The sequence below is a fragment of the Barbus barbus genome (assembly GCF_936440315.1).
Source record: "Barbus barbus genome assembly, chromosome: 4".
In the NCBI taxonomy this organism is placed as follows: Eukaryota; Metazoa; Chordata; class Actinopteri; order Cypriniformes; family Cyprinidae; genus Barbus; species Barbus barbus.
In genome coordinates this window covers 34,915,527-34,933,434 of record NC_136732.1, presented here as the reverse complement: position 1 = coordinate 34,933,434, position 17,908 = coordinate 34,915,527, and the positions used below count along the sequence as shown (strand labels likewise).

The window sequence follows — 17,908 nt, the reverse complement described above, 5'->3', positions numbered from 1 at the left end:
TTGCAGATCTCAAATGAATAGCTTAATGGAGTCTGAATTCAATGCATCCTTACTGCGTCAAAGTATGGTTGTTATGCAGTAAAAAAAAAATCTTACTGACCCCAGACTTTTGAACGGTGGTGTACATTCTTCAAAATTTATCCTTTTGTGTTTGCTGGAAGAAATACAGTCATTAGATTTTAGATAAACATGAGGCTGAGTAAACGATTTTTTGGGTGAACTATCCCTATAAGGCTCTTGGGCAACAAAACCACCAACAACTTCCAGTCACGTGTGATTAGAATTAGTCTTTTTTTGAAAGAGTCTCCAGAATCCAACTTCTCAAGTATTTTGTATTGTGACCATCTCGTAAAACCGCTTGATAACTGGGAATTTATATGAAAAGGAGAGCTGGAGTGGTTAATTGAAATACATTCAATCGCCCGCTTGGCTGAGACTCCAAATGCAGGATAAAATCAAAATCCTTTCTTTGTTCTGTGATAAACCCCTTGTTTAAAAGATTGTTTTATGTGTTTAGCATCGGTGCGTACCATTTTCTACCTTAGCAGGCATGACAGTCTTTCAATATATTGTTCCCTTTCCTGTGAGCTTCCTTCCTCTTTTTCCCTGGGGTTTAGATATATCCTTGAGTCCCAGGATGCAAACAAGCTTAGAGAGCATTAACACGTACCTTTCATCTTTTTAAAAACTGTTTACAATTTTTGTACTGCTTGATATACACAGCAACAGATGTACTCATCATATCAAAGCAAAAATTGTCCACGTTGAATGAGTTTGCTCACAGAAATTATTATAAGCTGCAACAATGTGGGCAATGAAGAGCAGCGAGTGAAGAGTAAAAAAAAATATAAGGGTCACAATCTGAACATCTCGGAGAAAACGCCACACATTTGTGCCCAAAGTATCCAGTCAAAAGATTCAATAACAATAATGAAAGTTCACATTGAGATCTGCCAAAGATACTGTTTGTTTTCCAATTGGAAAATTGCTGTTTTTTTCTATGATTATGTCATTTTGTTTTAAAACTCCTAAACCTATTGCACTATATGGCCAAAAGTTTGTGGACACACAAAAATATGATTTCTGAGCAAGTAATTCCAAAACTATTGGCATTAATAAGGAGTTTATCCTCCCTAACAGCTTCCACTCTTCTGGGAAGGTTTCCAGTAGACCACTGGACTCAAACTCAATTCCTGGAGGGCCATAGCTCTGCAGCTCTGTTTAGCTCCAACCCTAATCAAACACAATCAGGTCTTCAGGATCACTAGAAACTTCCAAGCAGGTGTGATGTGGAGCTGGTTGGAGCTAGACTCTGCAGAGCTGTGGCCCTCCAGGAATTGAGTTTGAGACCACTGCAGTAGATGTTGGAATTTGGATTTGATCCCATTCAGACACATGTTTAGGTAACAATCACAATACTTTTGGCCACGTAGGGTATATTCCATAGTATCTTACTCTGATAGTTAGGAATAATCTGAGCTCTCTAATGAGAGAAGATTCGAGAACAGGATGCAACGTGTGTGTGTGTCAGGTTCCTCCCACGGTCTCCCATTGCTGTCTGAGACCACCGATGCTCTAATCTGTTTCTGAAGCAGTTTTTTTCCTCTGTGTTTGGCAGGTGGACCTCATTATCTCTGTACATTTCCACCCTTAATCAATGTTTCAGCTGAGGATCATACCCTGTTTGGCCCATAGCTGTTATCCCTGGGTTTTGCAGAGGACGTGGATGGTTAGGTGAGGACGGAAAGTGCGGGAGCAGAAGAAACAGGGACAGATTCTTCACTTCTGTTCTGGTCAGACGGCCGACGACTGCTTGATGCTGTGGAAACTGACCCGTGTTGGAGAGGTGGGTATAGACATGGCCCGTGCCACCCGCGCCCGAATGGAGTGCTTGTCCTGCCAGCGGTGCCACCGCTTACGAACGGCTGAGCGTACCTATGGACATAGAAAGAGACATTACTAATGATATTAAGAATTTAATGTAATTCGACTGCACAAGTTAGTGTCACTACAAGTTTTTAAGAAAATGTAGCTTATGAGGGGAAATATCATTTAAATGAGATATTTATCAAATGAGCAGTATTTATCTGTCACATACACATACACACAGGCAAAAACATTTTTCAAAATGTGTGTGTATATTAGAGGTCTTCTCTGGTCCTAAAATCCGTTAAAATTTTCCTTACATTTTTTTTTTTAAAAGATAAACCCAATCCGAGACAGACCCTATGAAATTAGATCCGAGTCCGACCCGACCCCACCTCACCGCATTTATTTTCGAACCCGACTGGACCCGAACGTAAACGGCATCGACATGTGTACAGCCTGCAGCCCTGAATCGGTCCGGAAAAATCCCGGAGTCCTGCTGACTGATTTGGCCACTGCTCCATTGCTTTCATTCAGTTTATTTACTTATTTATTAGCCTATTACTTTATTTTTTTTCTGCCTGATGGATACATGTTATTTCTGAGTTTGGCTTTCAATTGTAACCAGTGGATTTGAAATATAAACGTGATAGTTTTATAAAAATGAAATCGATAGGTTAATAATTCATGGATTTGCTAGTTTTGTCTGCAACGTTATTTACCTCATCTCCGGTGAAGGGCTTCTGCCCACAAAAAATAAAAGCCTTGCATTGACACGCAGTGTAATGAAGTGACTGGATTTCCTGATGGATCTCATATCTATAAGATGGATTTCTGAGGTTACAAATGTATGTTCCTTTTTTACGTGCATTTCTCAAAAATGAACTTAACATGAACGCATAAGTAGACTACACATCCAGGAAAGTTTAAAAGAATTCGGGTCTAATCGGGTCCATTTGGGAAAAGCACATTTATTTTAATTACCCGAGACCCGAAGCTGCTAATACCGAACCCGACCTGTGTCTGAGGCACTCGTAGAAGTTTTGGACTCGAACCCCGCTCGGGTCGGACCTGTGAAGACCTCTAGTGTATATATATACATACATACATATACATATATATATATATATAGAAGGAGGTTTCGGAAGCACTTACACATATGGATAACCGTTTAGGTGCATATGGAAGATTTAGAAGTGATTACAGAATCTAACAAACGTGTTGGGGGTCACCAGCCTGCAGCCCTACAAATATCTGTCAGTGAGGCGCCACGCGCCAACTAATAAAAAGAATAACTGAATATAAGTTTACAAATAAAATATATTGTTTCAGTTGTTACTGCAAAACAAACAAACAAAAAAACAAAAAAATCAATTGAGGACTTTGTCTCCTCTTTTCAGAACACCACCGCACACCACTGATATATATATATATATATATATATATATATATATATATATATATATATATTAGTAGTGTATATCTATATTTGTATATCTATTCATGTTGCTTTATATATGTGTAGTTTTATTAGTACAACAGGATTCAAAATTGAAATTAGTATTGCCGTTTTTTTTAAAGCTATCAATACCAAGTCAAATAAGGTGGAAATTAAAGACAAATGACATAAAAATAGACAGGCAAATTGTGGATTAAACAAAACATGGCTTTTTGTGACTTTACAGTCATTAGACATAATTCATTAATTACACTAATGTATAGTTCTGTCAGTCATTTGTCAAACATGCCAACAAAGACACGTCACCTGTCATGCTACCGGTCCTTGCTAGAGTTTGCACTACATTAACCTTCTCAGGTATAGTAGACAAAATATATATATATTTTTTTTACAACTATGTGTTCTCATATCTTCCTATTTAAATGTAATAAACACATCCAAACTTCTAATAAATCATTGTAGTATCATTGTAGTTATCTTTGTTCAAAAATATTAAATAAAAAATACAAATGTATTTCAGAAATATAAAAATAAAGTTGTTTCTAAAAAATGAAATATACTGTGTTGTTGTTAGTTAAAATGTTGGCAAGAAAAATCTAAATAAAAAAGAAAAACATCACACATCATGCACATAACAATCCCACATGTAGCATCTCAATATAACTAATTTTCATAGCGAAGAGTAATATAAACAAGATTAGTGATATTATGCCTTGAGAGAGAAAGAGTGAGAACAGGTGTGCATGTGTTTATGGGGGCGGATGTCTATGTGTGACAGGGAAAGAGGAAATAAATACATATCCGTGTGTGTACATGTGTCAATGACTGTGAGTGTGTGTATGAGGAGCATATATGTCAAAGAAAAACAGTTTAATTTACAGTATACAGAGATAAATATGAAGAAAGTGAATGTGTGAGAGAGTGGGTGGTGATACACATTAGACCACTTGTGAAAATGCTTCAGTAATAATAATAATAATAATAATAATAATAATAAAAGTAATAATAATTAGGGATGCACAATATTATCGGACTGATATCGGAATCGGCCGATAATGAATTTAAATATAAATATCGGCTTTTGTTTTAAATACCATCTACAAATGTTAAATCTTAAAATAAAATGTTAGGGTTAACACTGCATCTTTCTGGGGAAAAAATGGAACGATTGATAGAGTTTATTTATAGTTATTTTTAAAGCTTCACTGTACTGTTAAAAAACCTTCATTATTTTTTTATTTAATTCTAATAAATAAGTTCTTGTTAAAAAACTAACCAAAATTAAAAATATTTTGCTTATAATTTCTACAAAGGAGAGACTTGGTGTTGTTTCCAAACAAAAGGAAATATATCAGTATAGGCATCGGTATCGGTCAAAATATCGGCATATTGGATATCGGCAAAAATCCAATATCGTGCATCCCTAAAAATAATAATAATAATTATAAATATTTAACATTTTAAATATATATTTAAACATACAATGCCAGATTTTCAATGCTATCTATACTGCATATACCATCTGAAGAGAGAGGGTTTATATTCTACAAATATGAAGATGAAACCAGTTTCTTGTATATTTTTACACTGATCTGAGAGCAGTTTGGTTGCTTTGCTAATGGATCAGATCTGGATTTAGAGTGGCAGGACTGGTCAAAGGTCAGCAGTAAAGCTCTGCTCCCAGCAAAAAAAAAAAAAAAAAGAAAAGATCTGAACATCCGAATCATTAACATTTAAATCAAACCAGTGTGATATATGCCACCAATGAAACGCTACATCGTTTGCATACTCAGCTTTCTATCATAGCAACCAGGGACTTCTCTCCTAAACAACTAAACTTATGGCATTTCCTTAATCTATGCTGTCAGCAAAGGTTGAAATTGTTACAGCCCTTTGACAACTAAAATGCCAAATGCAGTTTAATTACAGAGGAAATAACCAGACGCCAGTAATTCGGAGGGGGCCGTTTCACTGAATCAATGTGTCGGCTCTCAGAAAGACTGTAAAAGGCCTCGCTCTCTGCAAATCAATCAGATGGATGTCGGTGTGAACATTTAAACTTCCTCTCTGTCTTCAACTCATTCAATACACTTTGTAGGGGGGGCTGTCTTTGAAGCAGTCAACGGACAAATATTTGTTGTCGCTCCAGTGCTCTATAGACAGTGTACGACTTCCATGCCTGTTGCTCTCTCGCAAGATTAGGTTTTTGATTCGAAGTCACCAAAGCTTGTGTCAACAATGCTACTGCTGAAATTTAAACCAGTAAACACTCCACAAGCCGCTGAATCAGAAAAACATGTAAAACTTCCAAACATGTTTAGAATTCAAATCACTGTGATTTAAGCTCAGGAGCTGAATGATGCCATATTGATCAGACTTATGTAGACTTATATACATAAAACAGTGTATACAAGCACATACACATACATTATACATAACAGTATATGTGTAGTATATGTATATGTGTGTGTATAATATAATATAATATAATATTAGTATAATATAATATAATACCACTAGTAAAAATGGTTCTATTTTGCATTTTTTTTTAAATTATCATCTAATAAAGTTTAATAAAAAAAAAAATAATAAAAAAAAAGACTACAAATGTAAATAAAATAATAATAATTTTAAAATAATAAAAAGAAAATTAATAAAAAAATTATCATATGTCTCTATGCACATTCTATATATAATTATATAATATGATTCGGGGTATGCATGGAGATTGGCATTGTATATATATGTAATGAAGAAAAGACTATCTGCCATGTCATTATGATTTTGTAGAACTATGGGTCGAGAGGCCATATATTCCTGAAATAAATTTGAAACTGAAACTGAAACTCAGAGTTTTAAGTTAGGAATATTCTGAATGCAACTTCTTTGATAATTAAATTGCATAATTATTCTAGGTAAATAAAATAACACATTTTTTTGTCCCTATGTTTTCCTCATATGATTTACTTGCCATGCTGCTTGAAAGTTTGTGAACCCTTTAGAATTGTGCATTAATATGACCCAAAACATCATCAGATTTTCATATATGTCCTGAAAGTAGACAAAGAGAACCCAATCAAACAAGTGAGAGAAAAATATTTTCTTTGTCATTTATTTATTGAAAAAAATGATCCAGTGTTACAAATCTGTGCGTTGTGACCCCCTTTTGCGGCAGTAACTGAAGGTAAAGTTTGTAAATGCTGATCAGTCCTGCACAATAACATGAAGGAGTTTTAGCCCATTCCTTAGTTCAGAACCACTTAAACTCTTTGATGTTGGTGGGTTTTGGTTTCATCCATCCATTAAACCTTTCTCCAATAGTACTCTGGCTTGTCCATGTGATATTTAGCAAGCAATTTTCTTTTTGGAGAACAGTGGCTTTCTTCTTGCAACTCTGCCAGGCACACCATGGTTGCTCAGTGTTCTCCTGATGGTGGGCTCATGAACATTTTGGGGAAGTCGTGGCCTAATGGTTAGAGAGTCGGACTCGTAATCGAAAGGTTGAGAGTTCGAGCCCCCGGCCGGCAGGAATTGTAGGTGGGGGGAGGGAATGTCCAGCGCTCTCTCCACCCTCAATACCACGACTGAGGTGCCCTTGAGCAAGGCACCGAACCCCCAATTGCTCCCCGGGCGCCGCAGCATGGCTGCCCACTGCTCCGGGTGTGTGTTCACGGTTTGTGTGTGTGTGTGTGTGTGTGTGTGTGTGTGTTCACTACTCACTGCTGTGTGTGTGCACTTGGATGGGTTAAACGCAGAGCACCAATTTCGAGTATGGGTCACCATACTTGACAATACGTCACGACTTTACTTTTTTTTTACTTTTATTAACATTAGCCAATGTGAGAAAGGCCTTTAGTTGCTTAGAAGTTACCCTGGGAACTTTTGCAACCTCGCAGACTATTATTGCTTTGGAGTGATCTTTGTTGGTCGACCACTTCTCGGGAAGGTATCAGTGGTCTTGAATTTCCTCCATTTGTACACAGTCTGTCTGACTGTGGATTTGTGGAGTCCAAACTCTTTCGAGATGGTTTTGTAACCTTCTCTAGCCTGATGAGCAACATCAACTCTTTATCTGAGGTCCTCAGTAATCTCCTTTGTATGTGACATGATTCACTTCCACAAACATGATCAGATCCCTATTCTTTGAATAAAACAGGTCACATACTGACATTTGATAGTCATTGCACTGACTGAAAAAACCTCTGCACAGATGGACTCTAATTTCACCTTTAAATTAACTGCTAATCCAAGAGATTCACATACTTTTGCTACTCGCGGATATGCAATGTTGGATCAGTTTCCTCAATAAATAAATGACAAAGAAAATATATATTTTTATCATTTGTTTGATTGGGTTCTCTTTGTCTACTTTCAGGACTTGTGTGAAAATTTATGCAGAAATATAGACAATTCTAAAGGGTTCAAACTTTCCAGCAGCACTGTGTGTATATATATATATATATATATATATATATATATATATATATATATATATATATATTATTATTATTATTATTATTATTATTTTGACAAATTATATTAACATTTATAATATATTAACATATATTATTTTATTTTTTTTTACCAACAATAATTAGGCCTATGTAATTTAATTATCAAAAAAGTATTTTTTTTGTTTTTTACTGTATTGTGATAAATTCATAATGTGCAGTTGTCTTTGTGTTATATATGCACCCTCTGTGAGAATGAATTTCTTTTCTGAAGGCAAATAAATTATCTAAATTGTATTCAGAATATTCTTAATTTAAAACTCTGAGTGGCCACAGTTTGAACAGACATGAAACAGTTGCTGGCAACCTATGGCACAGTATGAACAGTTACCCATGCCCAGGAGGGTCAAAGGTTAGTCTCCACAGTAGATCAGAAGTGAACAGCAAAGCTCTGCTGCTGTATGTAATTAATCTTGGTGGTGGGTGTCAAGTGGGGGTTTCAGAAGATGAGTCCCGGAGGTCAAACTCATGCCAAGTGATGAAAAATCAATCTAGAGAAGAAACTTCTGACTTTGCTCTAAGAGCTTGACTCTCTCTTTTTCTGTATTTCTCTAAAAGCGTAAAACCCCTTGGGTCTGTGACTGCTGACACTTAAAGCAACGTTTGAAATACAGCTTTCAGAGTATTTGCTGAAAATAATCCCCGGCATTCACTTTTTCTTTCAACTCACTCAAGCATGACACTCTAACGGTGTTTTCCTAAGCACACAATTGTCACTGCGGCAGTATAGACTGAGATCATTTCATAATTGCTTACTATTTACTAATTACTATTTATAATCTTAAAAATGTACATATTAAATATCACAATTTCTATACTCTTTTCAACCATTCCTTCTAAATTATCTTTAAATCCTGACCTTACAAGAAACTGCACTGATTTGTCTGTCAAACTTGACATATGAAGCATAATGATGGTCTTGTTATGGTATGATAATTAAGATAATTAAGATACGAGAGGTTAGTGAATGGAGTTTTGTTCGTTTGTTCCTGAAACCAGCCACTAATCTTGAAAAATGCAGACTCTATTTTTTGTCTTTTAAAGTTATACTTAGTGTTTCAAAATAACAACTGTATACAAATTCTAATTCAAATGCTAATAAAAATTATTTTTTTATTTTTTGTGCAAAGATGAACTGCATTATAAGCTATTTATTCCAAAATCATAGTACATCAGTGATAAAGCAAACTCATAAAGACATTTTGTTTGACGGACATAAATAGAGTAACCATGCTTTGAAAGAGGCAGACCTAGTTAAGTAAGTGCTGTACTAGTCAGTTATTATAGCTATGCTCAAACTTCACTGATTCTCATGTGTATTGTGACTTGACAGGTTAAAATCGTGAACAAAATGTTAATATTTTCTGTGAATAAAGCCTGAAATTTTGGTCCATTTCTCTCCTAAAGCAACTTCAGAAGTCGTGTGGACCTTTTCTGAATGTCTGAATAAACACTAATTTTATTGCATGCAAAAGGAAAAAACAAAACAGAAAACAATGTGGACTGTGTACATCATGTACAGGTTTGGAATAACGGTTAATAAATGTACAGGTTAATAAATAATTTTGGTTAAACTATCCTTTTAAATAGCTTTAACTGGTAATCAGATTTAAAAAACTATGATGCAACATATTGAGAGAAAGTGAACAAATGACCATCTGGCTGAAAGAAAGTGCTTTACTGCACTTCCACGTCAGATTACTGTTATTGCAGCTGTAATTTAGTACCACAGGCTTTTTAGTTCTGAATATATTTGCGCAGCCGGCCAAAAGCACCTTCTGAAGTATCACACCGCGATGACATTGGTATTTTTTGGAGGTCTTGCGTTTGACATTATGGTGTCCCTTTCATATGTACCGGGAACAGATCAATGCTATCGCTTTGATTTTAAGCAACACTGTATGCTCTGCTTTGCTCGTGTATTCTGATATCTATCTGTGATTCAGGGTGACCTCAGATCAAGCCCCAGTCTTTCTGCTTGCCTTGTTCACTGGCTATAATGACAAACAAATCAGCCCAGACAGATCCTTTTACAGCACCTGTAAGCGCGTTCGCTTAGGGGTACAACATGATGCTTAAAATGTGCTTGCATTTGCGATTTGGGCATGACGCTAAAGAGGAACATTTTGGCTGAAAGTTCTCAAAGGTTTACTGTCCTTTTCAACGGGCTTGTAATACAAGCCAGATTTAGACCTCGCAGGAATTAATATTTTATGAGCGGAGTCGGTTTTTATATTTACTGACTGCCAAAAGGGTGGTTTTGGTTTAATGGTAAGTTAGGAGGGTCTCGATGCGATTCTTTTTTTGGCCGAGTCTCATTGGACAGTCATGGCTGAAGAAATCTGAATTGGCCAAATTACTCAGACTGTTTGCAATGCACTTCAAAGAACAGACCCATTACTTTAGTAGAGCGGTGCTCCTAAGAGTCAAAAACAGAGGGCATTTTTGGGCAAAAAGAAGAAGAACATTAGGAAAAGAGCTTTCTTACCTCACTGTTCAAAAAGCAGTAGAACACTGACACAAAAAAGCCCTGTAAAGAGAACAAGAGACATTTACAATTACAGGAAAAAAAAAAATAATAATAAAATAAGAATCTAAATAACAATCAAATTTCCCTTTTGTAAAGTCAGCATAAAACAGGCTTCACAACCCATTTATCACAGGTATTTTCAAGTGAAATAGGATATTCAATGTGAAAAATGGAACAAATGGAAATGATTTCAACCATGCTACAATTATTAGCTGTCAATCATAAATGAATCATTATCAAACAATTTTAATACTGCTTGTGTCTGGGTTACATTAATAAAACATGAGTGTGTAAAATAGCTGACGCTGAAAGCAAAAGTCTAATTTCTGTGTAACCTTCAAAAGGGAAATCTGTGCCAAATACATCATCAAAGAAAAAAAAAAACCTTGTATAATACATAACCTATCAAAAAAAGAGGGAGAGTACTGTATATGACTTTGTAAAGAGGAGAAACAATCATCGACATCTCCCTAACTGAGATGAAATGCATAGACTTATCTGAGATCTGATAATCTTAACCCCCTAGACAATTCCTAATAAAGGAATTTAAGTAACCCAATAAACAATTTTGCTGTCATTATGGTTACATAACATCCTCTTTTTTTCTGGCATGGTAACTGGTAAACGTCTGTTACAGTTTTTCTCGATTGCTAAAACACTCGATTTTCAAAAAGCACACCAATTTTGCTGAACTATAAACACTATTCCCTGCTTTAACACATGAGTCAGATTTGGTGAACTGTTACTGCAAAACTCTACACAAAAATCCCTACATTTCTCAGTGCTTACACCATGTGATCATTTAGAAAGCACTAGCATTTAATATTGTTCACTCAAGTCTGCACAGTTTGAGCTCAATAAGCACACAATTACCCAAGTGGAAACGCTAGGAGTCAAAATGTATCACACACCAATCAGAACCTTCGATGGATAGATAAATGGGCCAAAGTCAGCTTACAGTTTTTTCTCAGTGGCTTTGGTGCATTTCTCAGAACAGAAATGAAATTCTCAAAACTACTTGTTCAACTTCCACATCATCTAGTCACTTGTGCATACCATACAAAGTTTCTCATTCTTTTGAACAAGTTGGGATTGCTTTGGTATATTCATGCAACTGATTATGTACATTTCTCTGTGGTTTCCTACATTATCAGTTGCTATTGTCATGTTGTTCAAGATGTATTATATAGTTCTCTGTGCTATAGTCTTACCCTCAAAACCTCAAGTCATTAGTTCATCGTATAAGTCATTACGGTAAATGCAAAATGGTTTATCTAGTTGTCATAAACTGTCAAACATATTTTCTACACATTTCTATTAGACTTTTTGTCAATTTTCCATCAATTGTGCAAGTGAATCTTGACTTTCACGAATGAAGAGAATATAGATCAACCAATTATAAACCAGTTCTCTGAAATAGCTCCCATGCATCTCATGAATCTTCAGTTGGAAAGCATATAGACAGAGGACAACACAAGAGTTACAAATTCTGACAGTGGATGAACATCCAGAAAACGATCAGGGTCAACAGCCGAGAGGAATGCATGGTGGAAGGTACACAGGCAAAACAGAGGAAGAGGCAGACGAGGCCAAGGACAGAGGTGCATATCAGATGAAATTAGGACCACTATTGTGGACCATGTTGTCAATCATGGCCTTACAATGGCTGAAGTGTGCAGCTAAATATTGGGAGATCAACCATATCCTCAATAATTCAAACATTTCGAAACAGTCTCTTTCAATCAATATCCCACATACAGTAATGTGTAAATTTGTACTTTTGAAATGGATATATGTGCAGCCTTCTGCGTTTCAGTAGGCCTACAGTAACTGTCATCACTATTGCCATAGTTTGCCTCAGGTAATACTACACACAGTTTTCTACAGTCATGGTGAAAAAAACAACTAAACATTTTGACCAGTGTGGCTCACACGATGACAAAAATACTTTATATTTTGGTGGCCTTGGCCAAATTACCGACACGATAACTAGGTTTTGAAACATGAATGAAATGTTTTGGGTGAGTAACTACATTTTGCAGACATGCAATAAAGTTCTGAAGTTCCAGCAAACAGTTGTGACATTTGCAATCACAGTTTAGAGAATGTTAAGACTGTTTCGGAAAATGCGCCAAAGCAATTGAGAAAACTGTAAATTGAGAAATAAAACATTTGGGAAGCACCATACTTATAACCGGTTTTTGTAGTATTGTTTTGAATTGATCTCATCAGTCTGTAAAACTGTTCTGTAGTGTGTGTTTTTGACTGTTTGTGTGTCATGTCTGAGAGCAAAGTTTGTTTTTTCAGCAAGATTGAGTTGTTTTGAGTGGAGAGCTTAAGTTTGACCTGAATATAGGAAGTTTGGGGAATTGAGTTAGAAGTTATGGATTCGTGTTTACTGTTTTGAAATACGAGGCATAGTTTCAAGAAATGTGTTTAAGCAATCGAGAAAAACTGTAATGCCCACAGTAGAAGCTAAATATATATTTTTTAAAGCTAATTAATACACTTTTATTAACAGTTAACTTAATTATCTGTATTTTATAAGGAAATGTGTTCTTTGCCTAAAGGCCATTGCACACTGAATCCAAAATATTTGTCCGAAATTTTTGCACATTGTAAAATAAATACGACCTCACGTTGTGTTAATCGTGTTTACACACTGCCTCCGAAACTTTCGTCCGTCATAAAAAAACGGACCAGGTTCGATTTTCTGCGTTTTCACATCTGTAGTTAGCGTTTTGATAGGAAAGGATGATGGATATGAAAAGTATGAAAAACATGCAAGGACCTTAACTGTGGAATGGATACAGGTAGAACCAATATGGACAATATTGCAGTTGTCACATTTTATACAGTATTGTTTTGAATTATCCATAATCAAATCTTTTTTTTTTTACTGTTTTTACATTCTTTCATCAGTCTGATCAGGATTGTGCCAATACTAACCAAAATAATCAGTTTGCATTAAACCGTTTTTATGTTTTACTAACGTGACCACACAAAAGTGTAACACTTTATTTTAGGGTCTCTTAACTAGTTGCTTATTAGCATGCATGTTATTAGAATTTATTAGTAGTAATTAAGCACATATTAATACCTTATTCTTCATGACCTTATTCTACATCACTAATCCTACCCAATACCTAAACTTAACAACTACCTTGCTAACTATTAATAAGCAGCAAATTAGGAATTTATTGAGGGAAAAGTCGTTGTTAATAGTTAATAAGTGTTCCCTATTCTAAAGTGTTACCCTCAAAAGTTCAATTTTCCCCACAGATGAACTGTCATTCCCGTGAGGAGTCGGACAGATGTGGGAGCAGATGAATCTGTGGAAAACATGGCTTCGGCATGTGTGAGAGACCCCCTGGGCAAGACAGGAAGCAAATGGTGCAAAACAGGGGACAGAGTTGACCTTGTGTGCTTTGGATGACATGGTGGACTGTGAGAAATATACCACAAGGAAATCGAACAAGGATTTCCGAACATGTGGGTAAGATTAAATAGAACACTGGGGCCTGGTTTCACAGACAGGGCTTAGAGTAAACCAGGATTAGGCCATTGTTCAATTAGGAAATTTAAGTATCTTTTATTAACATGCCTTAGAATAAAACATTACTGGTGTGCATCTTTAGACAAAACAAAGGCACTGATATATTTTAAGATCAGTCAGTGCAAGTTTCTTTCAGTTAAAACAGCTCAGACTTACACTTTAGTCTGGGACTAGGCTTAAACCTTGTCTGTAAAACCGGGGGTAAATCTCAAAACACACATATTTCAAAAGCCTTTAGTGAATCTGGGGTGAATACACTAAACAGCTGCACCACTTTAGTATGTGATGTTTCAGCACAAAACCTGCATCTTATACACTAAGCACCTGCAATCCAGTTTAAGCAAGCATTAAATTCACTTAAATAGCACTGCGCCGCATTTAGATTCAGTCACTGTCATTATTTTCTATGCAAATTAGGCTTATTATACAATGCGTCTCATTCACAAACTTCAGCACTTTTTGTAAAAGACAGCATATGCAAATAAACAACTCTATCAGCAATTTATTCTTAGTGAATTTCCACCTCTGAGTCGTAAAGATGAGTTTCGGGTCTGCTTTAACACAATTAATCATGGTCAGCACTGTGCTTGCTCACCTGAAAGGACTCTAGGAAAGAGTTGAAGTAGATGAAGACAATCTGTGAGATCTCATCCTCTCCTGGGTTGACGAAGAACAGCATGTATGTGATGCCCAGCAGCGGGAGAAGAACCAGTGTGGCCTTTACTGCTTTCCTTTGAGAGTCAGAGACATACAGTAGAGATGGTCAGTGATTAATTTATAAATTGTGAGGTCCTGGAACAAAGGTGGGTGACTAATCCGGCAGGTGATTAGAGGAGGGAGAGGTAACAGAGCATCTGCATTGCTCCATTGCTCATCACATTGGTAGCAGCTTGCATCGTTTTCTTTTTTTTACTCTAAAAAAAATCATAGGTAATTTATTTCAACCCAAACTTTTTTTGCTTTTAGTGCTGCCGACTTCCATTTCTTTGGTAAAATAAAGGTTTGTGTATGTTTTAATTAATCCATAATTGTTCCTTTGCTTTTTGCTGTACATCATTTTATTATATGCAAAGCAAACTGACGCAATGTTAGTCACCTAAATGAGACACCTCAGCCTTTTTTGTGAAGATTACTTTTAAATCTAAACCAGTATCCACCAACTACAGAAGTAGTTTATTACCATAGCACCTAATAACACCTCCAAAAACCTGGCATGGATAACACACATATCTAATTTACTACTTTCATTATTATTTTATATTTAAAGGGAATAAAGTTATTGACATTATCATTATTATACGTGCTTTTTCATGAAATATATGCACGCTACAGGTCAGCAGGAATGACTTTCATTGGTGTGGGAGGAGGGGGATCCACCAAATGAGGTGACAGATCGGATTTCGGAGGGGCCGTATCCGGATCTGGCTTGTTCTGGCACAAATTAATCCCTGGTGATTGTAACAAAGAAACCAAACTCGTAAATAAAAGTCATGTTAGAGTATTGCAAGAAAATAATACTATTTTAGTCTTTCTACTTCCAAGCATACTGAAAACAAAATATACTACATTTTTCTAAGGTAAGTGGTTACAAACAATTTATTTTAGCTATATTTAAATAAATACAAAAATGTTGAAAATTAGTCAACTAAATTTGTTTATTTAAATGTAGCTAAAATAAATTGATTAGAACAACTTATCTTAAAAATTTAGTAAATTCAATTAATCTTTTTTTTTCAGTGCATGTTTCCAAAACACTCCCCCTGTTTGCCATTGGTCAGGCACACACACACTCATGTTATTGGCAGAGCCAAAAATACACACAGATTTACGATTTTAAAGATATTTTAAGACAGATTTTAAAAGAAAAAAGTTGAAAAAGGAAATAATAATTTACACTTTATTTTATACTGTGGTCGGCATTTACATTACTGTATGTCTTTTTATTTATTTATTTATTTTTAAATCATACTCTAAATAAGTATACCAATTTTTACATTTAGGAAATTTAATTTAATTTAATTTAATTTAATTTAATTTAATTTAATTTAATTTAATTTAATTTAATTTAATTTAATTTAATTTAATTTAATTTAATTTAATTTATGAAATTAGGCATGTCATCAGATATTCAATATACAAAAATAATCATCCAATTAAAAAAAAACACATTTAACAAACAAACTTTAGTTTATTTTATAAATTGAGATATACAAAAAAAAATTAAATAAATAATAATAATAATTTCATATTTTTTACCCAGTAGTGCCTGAGTAATGTTACACAGAGTAATGTCGCAGTAGCTAAAACACAAAGAGTTCAACAGGATGACATTGAGATGAATTTGGTTTAAGCAGTATGCATTGTATTTGCAAAGGGCCACTGACTGTGACTGTCAAAGACATTAGTCATAGCTGGAGGGAATATGAGCACCACACACACACACACACACACACACACACACACAGATACACAAAAACAAACACTCTTCCCTGTCTCCTCAGTATACATCAATCATCCAAACAATCTTCCATCAATCCCTACCTCCCTTATTCACGCCACAATTTTGACACAGCACACTAACAGCTTATTATAAAGTTCCAGAACTCAGAACAAACAGCAAGCACCTTCAAAATGTATCGTCTCCCCACAGGAAAGACAAGTCACAAATGAGATCTCTTTAAAGGTGAAGTACTGTATATGTTTTGGATGTTAAAATACATTCTCGTATCGCAGTTTAAAATGCAGAGACAGCTACAAGCAGGTCCATAAAGTAGGATGATTTGCCTATATACAGTGCCTTGCGGAAATATTCATACCCCTTCATTTTTTTCACGTTTTATGTTGCTGCCTTATGTTAAACTGCTTTAAATGACTTTTTCCACATCAATCTACACTCCATACACTATAATGGTCAAGCAAAGAAAATTATTTGCAAATTTATTAAAAATAAAAAAAACGTAAATGATTCCATTGCATAAGTAATCACACCCCATATCTGGGACAGTTGGAATTTAGCTCCGGAGCATTCATATTGCTTGAAGGTGTTACTAGACTTTGAGTGAAGGTAACCTGTGGCAAATTCAATTGAATGGGTATGATTTGAAAAGGCACACTCGTCTTAATATAAGGTCCAACAGCTGATAATGCATATCAGAGCAAAAACCAAGCCCTAAGGTCTAAAGAACAGTCTGTAGAGCTCAGAAACAGGTTTGCGTCGAGCCACACATCTGGGGAAAAAAAATCTGCTTCATTGAAGGGTCACAGAAGCATGTAGTCTCTGTTACCCTTAATGGAAGAAGTTTGAAACAACCAGGATTCTTAGAGCTGGCCTTCTGGCCAAATTGAGCAATTGATGGAGAAGGGCTTTGAGTGATGACGAAGAACCTGATGGTGATCATATGTGGAGATAGGAGAAATCTACAAAAGGACAAACATCACTGCAACACTCCACCGATCTGGGCTTTATGGCGGTGTGGCCAAACCCAATCCTCTCCCCATCGAAGACAAAAGAAAACACACTTGGAATTTGCAAAAAAAAAGCACCTAAAGGACCCTCAGACTCTGAGAAACAAGATTCTCTGGTCTGATGAACCTCAATTCTAAGCATCATGTTTGAAGGAAACCAGCTCTGCTCCTGCAGAGTACCATCCCAAAAGTAAAGTGTGCTGGTAGCAGCCTCATGCTATGGGGCTGTTTTTCAACAGCAGTGACAGAGGGACTCATCAGAGTAGAAGAAAAGCTCAATGCACCAAAATATTGAGATCGCCTTAATGAAAACCCAGTCCAGAGCATTAAGAACCTCAGACTGGGCAGAAGGTTTACCTTCCAACAGGACAGTGACCCTAAGCACACAGCAAGAGTGGCTTATACACAACGCTGTGAATGTCTTTGAGTGGCCTAGCCACAGCCTGAGCTTGAACCCAATCTAATATTTCTGGAGAAACCTGAAAATGTGCGTCTGCCCCCATCCAACCTGAAAGAGCTTG

The 17,908-nt window shown here is 35.8% G+C and overlaps 1 protein-coding gene across 1 annotated transcript in view; it reads right to left on the bottom strand.

The window, feature by feature from the left end:
• Positions 1-1,794: 1,794 nt before the first annotated feature.
• The window catches only part of LOC306868759 (corticotropin-releasing factor receptor 1-like), a gene marked incomplete at both ends in the record, with an annotated part of 130,125 nt that continues 114,011 nt past the window's right edge, over positions 1,795-17,908 (bottom strand). Inside the window, 3 exons of the mRNA XM_079415095.1 lie at positions 1,795-1,935; positions 10,325-10,366; positions 14,518-14,653. Of these exons, the coding sequence (XP_079271221.1) occupies positions 1,795-1,935; positions 10,325-10,366; positions 14,518-14,653 (319 nt within the window). The remainder of the gene's footprint in view (positions 1,936-10,324; positions 10,367-14,517; positions 14,654-17,908) is intronic.